The 15,204-nt window shown below is 37.7% G+C and overlaps 1 protein-coding gene across 2 annotated transcripts in view; it reads right to left on the reverse strand.

The window, feature by feature from the left end:
* ARHGAP10 (Rho GTPase activating protein 10) overlaps nucleotides 1–15,204 on the reverse strand; it is a 147,916-nt gene that overhangs the window by 39,163 nt on the left and 93,549 nt on the right. For both annotated transcript variants that reach the window (XM_039391047.1, XM_027732843.2), the window contains exons 18-19: nucleotides 14,863–15,022; nucleotides 918–1,068 (exon numbers count right to left, since the gene is read on the reverse strand). In XM_039391047.1, the coding sequence (XP_039246981.1) occupies nucleotides 918–1,068; nucleotides 14,863–15,022 (311 nt within the window). The remainder of the gene's footprint in view (nucleotides 1–917; nucleotides 1,069–14,862; nucleotides 15,023–15,204) is intronic.

Below are 15,204 nucleotides of genomic sequence, written 5' to 3' on the forward strand. Positions count from 1 at the left end.
TTTCCTTACAAAATTCAAAACTGTTGACCACCAATTTAATGACAGTTCACCAGTGAATCTCATACTGCAGCAGGAGTTCAAAATCTTCCTGTTTATTTCCACGTGCTGCTACTGGACTTTGTGCCCTGATCCCCTGATCCCTTTTCACATGGTTCTTCATGTGAAAAGAAATTCACTAAAAACATTAGGAGAGAGAAAGGGAATAGGGTGAAGAAAATCTGTAACACAAAATGAGCCCTGACTTGCCTCCTCAGTACTGTACGTACCCCCAAGCAATGATATTTCAGGAAAATCATTATGTTTCTGGCCAACAGTCAGAATACATAAGATGTTATACACCCTTTGCCTCACTGTATGTTGCTGCTGCAGACTCCATGCAAAAACAAGACTGTTGTTGGGTTTTTTTCCCCATTGCTTCTCAACAGTAAGGCAAGTTGACAAGTATTTACTGCTAGTTACAGCAAGGTATTAAAGATTCAAGTGAAGTAGTGGTATTCTCCAGTGCAGTGGTGACCTGAGCCTTTAATCCAGATGAATTTAACTGTAAAGTGCATTAGCTCTTCTCATAAAAGATTTGCTTTAATTTTAGTTCTCTCTCCATTTATCTTATGGCTGCGTAATCTTCAGTAGAGGTCAAAGAGATTTCCCCAAAGAAACAAGAGCTGCTTCTTTTTTAGAGGAGAAGAGCATATTTAAGACAGTTCGTCCTACTTTTAAACATATGTCACAGGACAGCACTCCCTGCTCTCCTTTCTCTGGAGCTCTCCTTGCTTCTTTGCATGTTCCAAAGCAATTAAACAAGCATGCATGTGCACGCACACATGTATACAAATTGAAACATGAAATGAAAACACCTTCTGTAGATAGGATACGCAGCCCATCTGATGCAAGGACTGAAATTATTACTAACATCTTACCATCATCCAACTCAAGGCAGAGATTGTAAACAGCCAGAGGCCTCTTAATACGTTGTCCTTGTCTTCTCGACTGCCTTGGTGGGGCATTTGGAGGAGATACTGACATAGAGATTGGCTCGGGGAAAGTGGTATCAGGCAGGGTTTTGAAAATCTGCAATCAAGAACACAAAGGGTGTTAATTATTTATCATGAAGAGCAACCTGTGTAATGCAACTGTAAACCATTATCAAACAACATTTGTTTTGGATTTCATTCAAAGCAGACAGGAGCCAAAAAATCCATTCCTTCAAGTTTGGGAGTATGCCGTGGGTTTTTAATGAGTGCTTTTAAAATAAATAAATAAGTAGATAAATAAAATAACCAAGAGCACTGTCTACACATTAACCAAGCTGCCAGTCAGTTAATTCAAAGACAAAATATTTGCAGCCACATTTACCAGCCAGGATGGAGGGGAAGGAGAAAAAGAAGGATACTAACTTTAGGAACCAGTAACCAAAAAGCTTCATAGCTTTAGCTAAAACTTATGATTTTGCCAGAATATCAATTTTAATTTTCAAAACTTGTGATATCATTTTATCAGCCATTTTAATTAAGGAAAACACCATACTCTCTAAGAGAGCAAGGGGAAAATTTTGTGGGCAGGGGTTTGCAGTGAGAAATACCATAGTAACAAAACATGTGAGAATTTATTCAGTTAACTATTGCATATTGAGACAAATTTATATTAAATGCTGACATCCACAAAAATGAATATAAAAAGGATTGCATTTCTTGTCATCATTTTATCTTTTGAGCCATGACCCTTAGTACATCACCACTCCACACAAAAATACCATGACATTTCTCTCTGAATGAATTAACCAGCAATGCAGATTTGCTGTACCTGATAGCACCTTTACTTTAACTGACACATACAGTCTAATGATGCTGATTTACTTGTAGAAAACCATCAGTGTGCTTATGAACAATTTAACAGCAGCCTTTTACAAGTGATCATGGCAGACTCACATGAACAAACCAACTTAATATGCATTTCACCAAAGACAAAGCAGTAGATTAAGAAAAACACAAACAGAAGCTGTATAAGAAAAGCCCTGTGTCTGTATGGCACCTCACAACACGGTAATATAGCAAGGTATAATGAAATATTATATGATGTTCTTGCAACTTTACATTATAATATTTACTATAAGGATATATGACAAAGAGGAGAGTTGTAATGAATCTTTGAAGGAGAAGCTTTTCATGAACTAGAAGTTCATGTGGAAAGCATAAAGAGACAACACAGATAACACATTTTTGGATTATCACAGCACATGTCAGGTGCAGTATGAAGCTAAAAGCCAGTCAGGTTCTGTACAGGTGAGAAAAAAAGTGCCATAAGCATCCTGTACTAACGCACTCAAGACATCATGTTAAAAGTACTAGAAACTCTAAATATCATCATATCCTGGCTTGTTAACCCTGAATATCAATGTGAAGGAATAAGATGACCCAAGAACCCACATATATGCTGACTTACAGCTACTTAATCATCATTCTTGTTCTGGCAGGTACAAAGTAATCAAGAAATCCCACTTTCTATGAAAACTGTGGAAAAGTTAGCATATTCCCAAAACTGGGCAGCAGCGGGCCAGAAGCCTCTATACAGTGTGCAAAGAAAACCACCAGTGAAAATACTACCTTCCTTCCCAATAAGTGAATGTTGCTGTGCAGGAGGTAAAATGATGTCATCTGAAGTTGCCCATACCAGCATTAAGAAAACTGTCTCTCCTCCCTTCACATGCCTGTGAACAAGGGATTACGAGAGCGCGCCAAAATAGCGCAAGGAACTCTCTAAAAACAAAATGTTTACAAAGAAGAAAGGAAACAGTCCAACCTGGTTCTCCCCAGGACAGACACAGCAGCACTCTCAGGCAGTGACAAAGCTCTAATTGTGCTCAGAGTTCTAAAGCCATTTCTTAAAACATGATGCAATATATAATAACGAAATCTAATGTGCACCTACATGGCACTTGGCTAACAGTACCACACTGCCCCCTTATGTGTAAAAACAAGGCTAGATTGAGCAGTTTTAGGGATAAATATTTGCTTCTGAAAAATTCAAAAGTACCAAAACTTTAAATGCCATCTTTTCCACGGACTAAGTGTTGCATTTGGGCTCTCTGGCAAAAAACTCTCTGCCAAGAGGTTTCAGCATGTTGTTTACTATGTCACATTCCGCAGCTGTGTTTATTTGCACAGCCTTATCCACAGATCTCTGCTGAAATTAATGATGGTGAGAAGAACAAGTATTCCCCAGGAGTACTTTATAAGAGATGAGCTTTCTTGTGTGAACTTAGGTGACTTGCACAGGTTGCAGTGAAGTTCTTCAGTGCTTTTTACTTGTCTCTCACAAATAATGCAATATACTCCTCCAAAAGTATTAGCATAAGAAACTAAGACTCAGAAAAGCAGAAGACAAAAAGACTTATTGCTCTTTCAAGCAGTTCATAGCTGTGTTCATCCATACTTTGGTATTTTCATTTTGTCTTTTTAGTAGGAAAATCGAGTCCAGCCCAGCCATAACTAGGCCTATTTTTTTCAGTAGCAGAAATCTCTTTCTGTTGCAGGCCAAAGCCTCAGCAGGTACCAGTTTTGCAAAGGTGAGCATCTGAAAAGCAAGCAGAATATCAGCCTCTGCCTTAAGAAGTGCACATACAGCATTCAGCTTCTCTTTCTTGCTTCATTTTCATTTAAATAGGCAAGCACTTTTCATCATTCCTTGGATATTTGTCTGCTGCTTGACAGACTCATTGTAAGGTCTGCTTGGGAATGGGGGGATAGAGACCTGCTTTATTTCAGCAGTGGGGAGAAAAGTTTTTTTGTTTTATTAAAATTTGCTTTTAGCCTTATCAATTATTTAAATGTCACTGAAATATAAATGTTTCACAGCTAATAAAAGATACCTGCTGTCAGAAGCCCACTGTTTACGCACAGAAGACTGAATTCAAAATCATACACACACAATACAAGCACCTGAAACGGTACCAACATTGTTGTGTGTTGACTGACTAGCACAAAAGCATGGGACCACAGATGACCAACTTTCAGAGAACCTGCTTGCACTGCAGATCCATGGCGAGGCAATCACATATATCCAGTGGGAGGGAAACCCTCCCATGGAAGAACAGGATTGCAATGTGCTATTTAACAGATGATCTTTATGCTACTCGAAAAAAAACCCTCCCTTAAAGTCAGATCCACCACTATCATTCATCTGGACTGCAGAAATTACCAAAGCTCAGATTAATGCCTGTTATAAAGCCAAGAACAAAGTCCACTCATTGCATTACGTCACTCAAGAAACAATAAAAATATACTAAACCAACCTCAAAGTTTAAAAGATTTCACAGTCACATCCAGTGTTACAGTTTTTGAGACTGTGGCCAAACTGCATTAGAACTGCATCAGTTCTCTACAATTTAGTTCTTAAAAGCACTGGCATCCTGCTATCGACCTAACAAGGGGCACACTCAGAAGATAAGTGTAATAATTTAAATCTGGGAGAAGACTAACGCACGTCGCACTCAAAATTTTAATCAAGCAACTAATCCAACAGTTAGCTGGATGAGTTAGTCAGTCCCAGTTAGCCCACTATTATAAGTGGTTCTTTAAGTCTAACCTTACATGAAAGCAGAATCTCAAAGTGCACACTGACTGAAGCGGTGGATTAGCGTCCAAACCTGCAGCGTAAAAGTTACAACAAAAAAGATTAAGCTTTTGTGAAGCAATTTAAAACACAGGTAAGTTTGACCTATTTCTCTCTATTCAGTAGTATAAAATGCATATTGGGACTAAACAAACCACAAACCATCTTGGATATACAGTGCTAATACCAGCTCTGTCTAGAGCAGTGAGCCCAAGACCATCCCTACATATAACCATTCCAATTCCTAAATATGTATCCCACAAAGTCTATGGCAGCATTTCTTGAGAGTAATGAGCCAAATTCAACATATTATCGTACTGTATTCTACCAGCAGATCCACATGGCAGCAGCCCAAGGAATTCTGCCAGATTCCCCTTAATCTGCAACAACAGCGTTGGACTCTAGATCCTGAGCTCTTACTAGAGCTGATTTTAGATATTCAAAAAAGCCATGGCTGGGAGGATTTAACTTGGCCTATTCCACAAGTTTATGACTAGATGTATAGTTGTACACGGAAATGTAGATTAGATTCTGCTGCTACAAGAGAATACTGATCTGTTCTTTCTGGTCTCAAGCAGAACTAATTAATGATTTTCAGTATGTTTGCCAGGAATCACTTTAGGAAAAGACCCAGACATCAGGTCATCTCTGTCTGCTTTGTTTCACTGGGGTAATTAAAATTTCCTCTAAAAATCAGTGGGAGGCAAACAGCAAGGACAGAGTGGAATGAAAAAGAGGGGAGGAAAAAAATGGAGGTTTAGTAATAGAGCTAATGAGGATAAACTTATAAAAAAATCATTAACAGCTTAAAGCTGTACCATGATTTTATTGCAAGACAAAAACACTATGACTCCCATAACACCTGCCATACAGGACATGAATCTATTTCCTTTGAAGATACAAACACAAATCAGACTACCAGAAGTCACTGTCTAATGCAAAGGAGGCAAGAATGTGCAAGGTCATTCTAAATTCTTTGAAATTTGGCTAGTGGTTTAGCCTCCACTACTACAATCATATGTTTTAGAGGACTGTATTTCTCATGACAAAAATAACATCCGTTCAGGTGTTTATTTTGGTAACTTCCCTTCAATACAGACTTGATTTGCCGCTGGTAAGGAAAAGAAACACACAAGACACTTCAACTAATGTTTATTGAACATTATAAGACACCTTTCACCTAGGCCACATATACTGCTCTGCCCTTATACACTTTATGGCTAGGTACTCCTTGCATTTCCATGACAACTGGCTATAATATATGCTGATCAAAGAATATTTTATAAGCTAACTAATAGGATAGAGCAAGAGAAACTTATCGCCATGGTCTTTCCTTGACTTAGCTTCTTTTCAACATAATGCAAACCCAATTCAGGTTAAACCCAGCAATCTGTACAAAACCAAAACCAGATATCTATACTAGAGACAAAAATGCTCAGAAAAAGAGGCCAACTGTCTTCCTGGTTCACAGTGTGCTCTTACTCTGATAAATTGTCTACTCTTTTTTCCCCGTAAGATAATGAAGACAGTGGTTGTACCAGTCCTTTTTTCACTTTCTGCAAACATAAAGCAACAATGTATTTTATGTCAAATTATGATTTTACTGTTGATATAGGCATTTCAGGAATTTCAAGGTGAAACTAAGCATTGTAAAATACATTGCAGTAGCTCGGCTACTAATTATTACCACTAACCACTAATTGTACACTGATTGTAATCCATTTTTTAACAATAAAAACCACATTCAATAAGAGAACAGTTCTAGGGTTTTTATTCCCTATTTGAATGGATTACATAAGCTACTGGGAGGTATTAAACGTTTAATAATATTAGAAATTACAAAATATCAACTTCTAGAGAGCTAGGACAAAATTTTTATTTCAAAACTGATTTCTGTACCAATTCTAACAATTTTATAAAACTTCTAGAGTACTGAAATCTCTAAAAAAATAATCCTTTGTTACTGTAGTTTCTTACTGGTTTACATTTTTACTTTACTATGGACAATATTAGATCAACCTGTTGCATTCCCAGTTTAAGTCGACATGATCTTTTTTTTTCTGGTTCTCAAACATGATTCAATAAATAAAAAAGACACGTCCCAGAAATTCTTGACATTTAAACAGAATCTGTGTTCAGTGTGAAAAATATGATAAAGTTGATTATTTCTAAAAATTAATTCAATATTTTAGAAATATTTACAAAATCTTCAATAAAAATTATCAAAAATTTAATTAGAATTCTTAAACAACTTACCTCCCTCCAAGGTGTGTCCACTCTAATACAGGTGTGCCTGCCTCAAAGTAGTTATCCTGACTTTTGCACTTCAGCACCTATACACTGTAAAATATGACTTGCTGTGCACTGGCCTATATGAGATTGCAGAGGACGCAGATTTTCTGAGGCTTTGGATTTTGAGGCTTGAATTCCACTACAAACCACAAAAAAAACTTTGCACAATATTCACAATCCCTATATTGGGAGGGGGGGAGCACAGAATCAGATCCAGAGTTAAAGCTCCCTTAAGCCAAGTCTCTAGAGGGCCACCAACAAGAAAGCATCAATAATGCTCTTGATGTTGCCTGGCACACACTGTTGGATTACAGTGCAACAGGGGAGGCAGCCTGGAAAGTAACCAGGTATAAGTCAACACTAGAAACAGGAAACATCCTTGGCTGTGAGCCAGACCACAGAGCTCAATAAATAAAACTTACATCCAACCAAGACAGCCTTTTCTTCATTACAAAGATATCATTTGCTGAGACCATCTGCCTAACAGCCTGACTACCCCTAACTAAATGAAATATTGTTTATAGGGATTTCTGGACACTGGGAGTCTCAATCTCCTACTGAGATTGGAGTATCTCCTATCTGCTCTTCTTATACAAAAACTACAGATGTGGACAATCTGCAAACTACAAGAGTGACAAAAAAACTGAGGGAATTTTCAGACAAACCTGATGCATCCATAGCCTCTAATATCCACTCATTTTCCCTGGCTACCTTGAACCGTGTAGTTCACATTTGAGATTTAATGAAGAAACTAAACAGCCTGCAAAACATGGCATTACAGTCTGGAGGACAGCTGTGAAAGGCTGGAAGGAAAAAACATACCAAGGTCAAAAACGTGCGTCCTTTGATCACTTTAGAATTATGAGTTTGTTGACTCAGCCTTTCTAAAAGTAGCACTCCTGATACAAAGACTGCAGCTTCCCCCGTATCACATCTCCCTCCACCTTTTAACAATTCATGAGAAGAACACTCCTGATGGCAGCCCATTTACTGCTGTCAACCAAGCCATTTTATTCATTGAGGGAAATGAGAGAGTTAACCATATTACCAGGCTTGGAATACTTACTCATTTGTCCACTGCACCAGCAGGAACACCAGATTCACCTTCTCTTCTGTGCTCACCTACTCTAACTCACACCAAGGAGAGTATTCTAAAAAGGTTGTCTTTTCCTATTACACATAATAGCTATGTGTATCTTGCTGAGTTACAGGAACTACTTAAAACAACAGAAAAATGCCTAAAAATTAAAAGATTGAATACTCAATCTCATTACCTAGCTTTCTAAAACATAACATATCCCTAAATAGAAAATAATGCAGAAGAAGAATGTTTGCAGTATCTTGTCTTACAAAGAGTGTGAGAAGTCCTGAGAAGATAAAAGATGGCACTTGGAAACATAAGTCAGGACCCAGCAAAAGCGGCAACCATGGCCAAACACAGAACAGGTAAACATGATCTCCCCTTCATTTGTAAGAAATATAAATATATAAACATATATACAGTGTGCCCCCCCCCACACAAACACAACTAAATATATATGCCACACCTAGTTCTTTACAAATTTTATAAACAGAAATATAAATAATGATATATTAAGAATAAAACCCTACATCTGACCCCTTGTCATTGAGCAAAGAATCAGAATGAAATGACAAGATCTTCAAGATCTTTGCAAATGACACTGTTCCAACTGTAGCCAACCACATAGCCTCACTAGCACCTTCTTTTTTTCACAGATTTCCTTGCTGCCATTACATGGATTTGCCCATTATTGCTTTGTAGATTATTTTCTGCTCTTTGTTCTTGTTAAAATACATATTTTTTATCTTACATTATGACTACATGGTCTTTGGAGGCAAAAGAACATACTTATTCTATTGTATGTCTAAATGAAGTACTGATGCTTTATTAGTCTAAGTGGTATGCACACAAAAATATTGGAAGTATTATCAGCTGACTGCCACATATTGTTTATACAAAAACCTGCTTAATGGTTTGAAATACACTAACTTTTCTGGTAAGGCAACAGCCTACTAGAATTCTAAAGAGTACATGCATATACATAAGCACATATTGTACTATTATCCATTACCAATGATCATACACGATGACATTCAGGTCAGTTTGGCCACTATAAATAAAAATAAGTTTGTAAATTCAAAACTTCACTTGCCATTGAAAACTGTGATATGGTATAGTTCTTACATAACAGTTTCTGCATAAGAATTTACTTTTTAAACTCTTCAGAAGCACAGCTTTCTCCTCTCCATGCCCCTTGCAACATTTTATAGAATATTTTCTTTGACTAACAAAACTTTATTTAAGAGCACCCATTTCAGCAGTTTTCATAAGGACTTCTCCCTTGCTGCCTTCTCCATCAAGACTGAAGCAAATATTAGTCAACTAATACTGAATTCCACTCCCTTATCATCCTTTCTGTTTACTTACTTGAGAACACTGCTTGTGGGCAGTGGAAGATGAGATCTGTATCACTTGGAAATTTCATATGAAGTTGAGGGAAGTTTCCCCAAATTAATTGGAAATAAGGGAAATCAAGAAATCAGAAATCTGTATATTATTTGTAGTACAGCACCTCAGCAGACCTATTCTATCCCTGAGAACATGACTTCTTTATTTTATTTTATTTTATTTATTAATCTAATATGGTTTCTCACAATACATGTTTTGTTTCTGTTGGACCAGTCTAACAGCATACCAATCCAGGTATTGATCCAGACTCCTTCTAATGTCATCAACTGCAGCCACAAACGTGAGCAGAGATTTTATATACACTCTCCTTACTATGCATAAACTATATTAAGACTTAGAAAACTGCAGTTTTTAAACAAAACAAAACAAAAAAATGCAGTCAGTTTACCAGACCACGTGTGTGTGTGTGTCACATGGAAGGGCTTTCTCCAATCCACAGGGCAGAGAAAGGGTTTAAAGAGCTTGCACACACTACAGTGGAATGAAAGAGCTGCTCTGACTCCTACCAGAATTTCTTTCTTGTGCCTGTTGCCCTTTCTGCTTCAGATTCAGCCAATCATTAAGGCATGTAATTAGAATTAAGTTCAGGCATAGTTCCAATGACACTTGTGATTAGTTACATGCCTGAAGTCTAGCACATGCTGAATAACTTCCTGAACTGAAGCTCACGTGTCTTTTCACAAACTCTGCCCTAATGGAGATACTTTAATGTAATTTCCCCCCCCCCCTCCAAGTCAAACGCTTGTTGACTTGAGAAACATTCAGCTTGGGGAGGTTTCAAATTGCTGCACCACAGCAAACCACCACAATTACACCACATTGCTTCTTGGTCCTCCCTTGCAGTCAAAGACAAAGCAACAGGAAAGCTGAAACAAGCCCTCTTCAGTACTTCTCGTGTCCCTTTAGTGTGCCTTCAAAAGATCTGCTGTGTTGCCAAAAAATAGCCTTAAGTTTACATGATTGCAGTGCCACTCTCCCCTAAAGCATTCACCTGCAGCACAACTGCTTGATTGCCATGTGGAGACACCTGACTGTGCTGCTTCATACTCTAAAACAAACAACTGACTACACCTGCTTCCATTTCTTCTCTTTCACCAATAGTGCATGTATTATGCACTGTAATACATTTTAAGACTAAAGATTTTTCAGGGATCACTACATGAAGTTGATGCTGGCTTAAGGTCTCTTCCCTTTAGTTTAAAAAAAAAAATCATACACATGTCCAAAGTAAGAAAAAATAAAACATTTATTTTTCCTTTAAAAAATTCAACATAAAACTGTTTTGAGCAACTCAAAGCTAAAAGAAAGACATATTTTGTGTAAAGTACATAAAATATTTCCCCTTTATAAAAAGATTAATAGAGAAAAGTGTATCAGCCTTATATATAGGAACTACTGAGTTTTTCAGAATGAATGTCTTTGAGAACGTTTTGCCCACAGGTTGTTTGAATTCTAGAAAAAGGTATCTTTTACCAAACTTATTCCCTTTCATCAGACTCTGGCCTCTCAGTCTGCAGAAGGGACCTCTGTCTAGCCCCTCATTTTTTCTTCTAATTTTCCTTCACTGTAATTTTCATCTTCTTTCTGTTTTTGTAATCTTGCCATTTGTACTCACTATTCTTTCCTCCCCCATATACTGGTTTAAATATTCCAGTCCCACTGAGATTTTTATTCCAACCTCCTCCCTCATCTTCTTTCATTTCTTGGACTTTTTTTATCCTGGTGCGGTTTTTTTCCTTCTTAAAATAATGTTCAGGGAATTGAGAAACCAAAATGGCTCACATTACCACTGAGACATCTTTACATGACAAATAAATAAGCCCTTTGAATAGTGACATTCATTCTAACAGGGTGCCAAAACATTATAACAAACAGCAAAATGAACATGTGCATGCTCTTCATGCTGCTGTGGAGTGGACCACCCTTCTTCCTCACTGTGAGTCAGAGAAAAGACCAGAAGAGCAGATATGTCCCAGATTTCCAAACTGCAAAATCCTTGAGAAGAAAAATTAATTTAAACCCTTGAAACTCATGTTGGGGAGGCAGAGAAATCAGAACCTCTTTAGGGGGGGCCAAGTTGACTAATTAATTAGAGGATTACCTAAAGGCCAAGATTGTCCCAAGCATTGCACAAGCACAGCTGAGCCTGTTACCTCAAAGCAAAACGAACACAAGGATGAGACACAAACAGGAATTTCTTGAGGCTTTTTTAGTGAAGGGAAAGATACGGGACATAAAAATTAAAGGAGACCAGACAGACATGGTCAGGCAGCAGGGGACAAGACAGCCCAGTAGGAAAGGACGCTGACCTTAAAGACCTGCAAAGCAAAGGGAAACAAGAGTGCTGGTACACACAGCCCAGTCAGCACAAAACATGAAAACTCCAGGCAAAACTATGGAATAATCAAACCTGAACGTGCTCCTGCTTTACATGGCATATCTGGCTGGCCTTCCCCTATAGCTGTATGACAGCTCACAGGTCTAGTTTTCATCCAGACTGGCCTCACTTCCACAGGTGGTTCTGAGGGTCCTGGGAAAATATTGTCTCAACTTGGGTCTAGTTTTTATCCTTCTTTCATCTGCTTCTACAGCTCACCTTCTGACTGGACACTGAGAAATACTCTGCCTGGAGGAGACTTTTCCATAATTGACAAGAAAAAAAGATAAACAATTATCTCCCTGATGCTCTTCTATTCCCTTCCTAGTCTTAATCATTGTGCAATTCTAATGCCATTTAATCAACACATCAGGCTGCATGATCTAGTTTCAGTATTCCAGTCTTGGCATTGGTCTGATTTTGCAAAACATCCCCTCCTCAACCTACTATAATCGGTTCACAGGCATGGTTTGGGAGTATCTATGCAGCCTGTAAACAAGGTGAGAGTGGTACTGACTGGTTTCTAGCCATCAGGAAATAAATGTACATACCAACGATGCTTAAAAAAAATCCACCCTAGCTTATTCACTAGGCATTATATTCTTGTCTCAGGGCAAGTCCTCATATTCAGGTTTCCACACAGAAACTGCATAAAAATTCTCTAATTAGAACCCAGCAGAGTGATGACAGTGGAATGACTGCACCAGGATTTCAAAGCTAGTAACCTAATTATGTCTCCTCCTAAAATTGAAAAGTGAATCTTGTTCAATAAAGCTATCCACATGAGACATAATGAACATCAATGAAATTTAAAAATATTTGAGGAATCATAATAATTTTTTACCATTTTGCCTACCGAGTTACTGTATTTAAACTAGAAATGCTGACAGCTGTTGCTTCTCCAGTTTAAAAGTTTGTTAGTCATTTCATTTGCTATAGGGGAAAAGAAATGCCTCACTGCAGAGTACCAGAGCCATATTTATACATGCACGAAGTGTGAAGTGTTGCTTCAAGTCTGTTTGTGTCAGTGTACCTCCATCTTGACTCCCTCACTCTCCTACAATTCCAAACTTTGCTTCTATTAGCAGAAGCCGCTAAAAATTAGCAGAGGCGGAGCAGTGGTTGAATGAAGTATTTTAAAACATTTTAACCTACAGTTGGTGACTTTTCCTAGAACTTCGCTAGGGCTATAAATAAAATATCTAATGCAAGTCTCTCAGAAAGTCTGAAACACATAGAAATTCAAAACAGCAATATAAAATGAACATTAGACTGCCAATTACCGCACTTGCCTTTTAAAGCAAGTCCTTGGTCTGCCCCAAATCAAGAAGGCTCACTGTAAAAGTAACATGTTCAGTTCTACTATAAAATTTTTGTAATGCCTTAACACACTATTGCCTTTGTCATAAATACAGAGGTCACACTTGGGGCTGCCTTCCACCTTGGAAGCGGTGCTAGTGTGGGAGAGGTTGCTGCAGGCAGACCACTGATGGCAAGTTCACTGTTAGAAATGGCAGTGAAATGAAAGAAATCCCTTAAAAATTACACCCTTCTAGTTCTAAAAAAGGCATAAAACCAAGGAATTATGGAAAATGATGCAGTATTACATTGATGTACTTTCCATTCCCTGCTTCTCTACATTTTCAGAGGAGCAAGAAAGGCCACTAAACTGATGTTTCAAATGTAAAATTGATGTCCAGTTATTAAAGACATGTGACTGAGCTGGCATTAGAAAACAATGGTGATAATCGTGGTGATCTAGTGATTTGAATAAGCATAAGTCAACCTCCATATGTCATTAAAACACCCTGGCTCTGATCACTCTCCCTCTTGACTTTCTTAAATTTATGTGGTCACTGCAATAGCTTTAAAATCATGAGCTTATTGCAAGGTTTACTTTCATTTATAAGATCTAAAATTAATAGCATGGGTTACAGCTCTTGGAATATTTATTGCTTAGAACCTGAGCCACATCTGCAGCCCAGTATTTTTCCAACAGAACAATACCATATCTGCTCAATGTGCGTGTGAGGACAGCATTACACCCTGAGTCAACTCAGCCAACAAAACCCACCATGTGGACACAGCTATGCCAACAGAAGCTTTGTCCAGCCTGTATCAATCAGGGAGGAAATGTAATTACATTGTCAAGAAAACTTGAGACATATATTATTTTCAGTAGATAACACTTGACTTAGATAGCCAATTTCAACACTGTTAACCTTTAAAGGAAATAACTATTTCAATGCTTGGAGTGCTTAAGACAGACAAGAGGGAAAAGCACATCTTGGGATTTTTCCAAAGCACTTTTTTTGACAGTAAGAGTGAGGGAGATGCTGTCCATCTCCCAGTAAACAGTACGTCGAACATCAAGTTACACAAGTCAGCTTAGACCCAAGGGACTCCCAAAGGAGTCCCCAAATAAAGAGACCAATAAAGGACTTTTTAATTTTTATTTTTAATTTTAGATCCCACATTACATGCAGTGATGTTCTGGACAGCACCTTATACATGCAAGGCTCTTCAGCAACTGGCAACTGCTACAGCAGCAACAACAACTTCTATTTTCAGCATTACCTCAAATAAAAGGCTTAAAATAACACACATTCAGCTGAAAACAAAGGAAATGTTAATACCTGGCTCTCTGATAATGCTTTTTACACATAAAATTCACAGTAAAGTCTTCTTTTTACTCTGTGAACTCTGAGAAAAGATGAAGACATAAAACAATGAATTCAAACCCTGGTCAAAGTACTTAATGGAAGAGCTAAAAACCAAGCCTGGGCTTTCTCTTTTCCAGTTTTGTATCACTTTTGCTCATCAAAAAACACATGCAAACATCATAATGTAAATCTATTGATGTGCTATACACACATAAGCACTTACACTGCCAGAAAATATGCATTATGAAATGTCAGTTCACCTATGAACAGGAATAACTATCAAGTATAAACAACCAAAAGCGTACAGTGTACAGAAGATATTCCTTAGAATTAAGCTATTTGTAACATCATCCTTAACTCCACACTACACATTTAGGCTAACAGATTGGTTTAGACAATTCTCAGAAATGCAAAGATGTAGCAAAACTTACCTTCTCGTGATTTTCTATCAGGATTTCAACCACGATATTCTGAAACTTCAGGTCCATGATGGCTGCTACAGTTTCTTCCTGCGGCCTCATTAAGGTTGGTCCAAACACTACCCCTAGGTTTGCCACAGTCATTAGATTCCTCTTGGCATGCTTTGAAACGCTTTTGGAAAAGAATTGAAGGAAAAAACAGGAAATGGGTTATGAAAAATTTCCATTACTGTTGGAAACTGCAGTCTACAAATGAAAACATTACGTCTCCTTAATCTATGTTTTAGAAGTTTGGTTTTTTGCGGAGTTTCTTCAAATAAAGTATTACTAAATTCTGGAAAACTGAAAAGCCAT

Source organism: Pipra filicauda, unplaced genomic scaffold (genome assembly GCF_003945595.2).
Source record: "Pipra filicauda isolate LSUMZ 115617 unplaced genomic scaffold, ASM394559v2 scaffold8_size5757611_pilon, whole genome shotgun sequence".
In the NCBI taxonomy this organism is placed as follows: Eukaryota; Metazoa; Chordata; class Aves; order Passeriformes; family Pipridae; genus Pipra; species Pipra filicauda.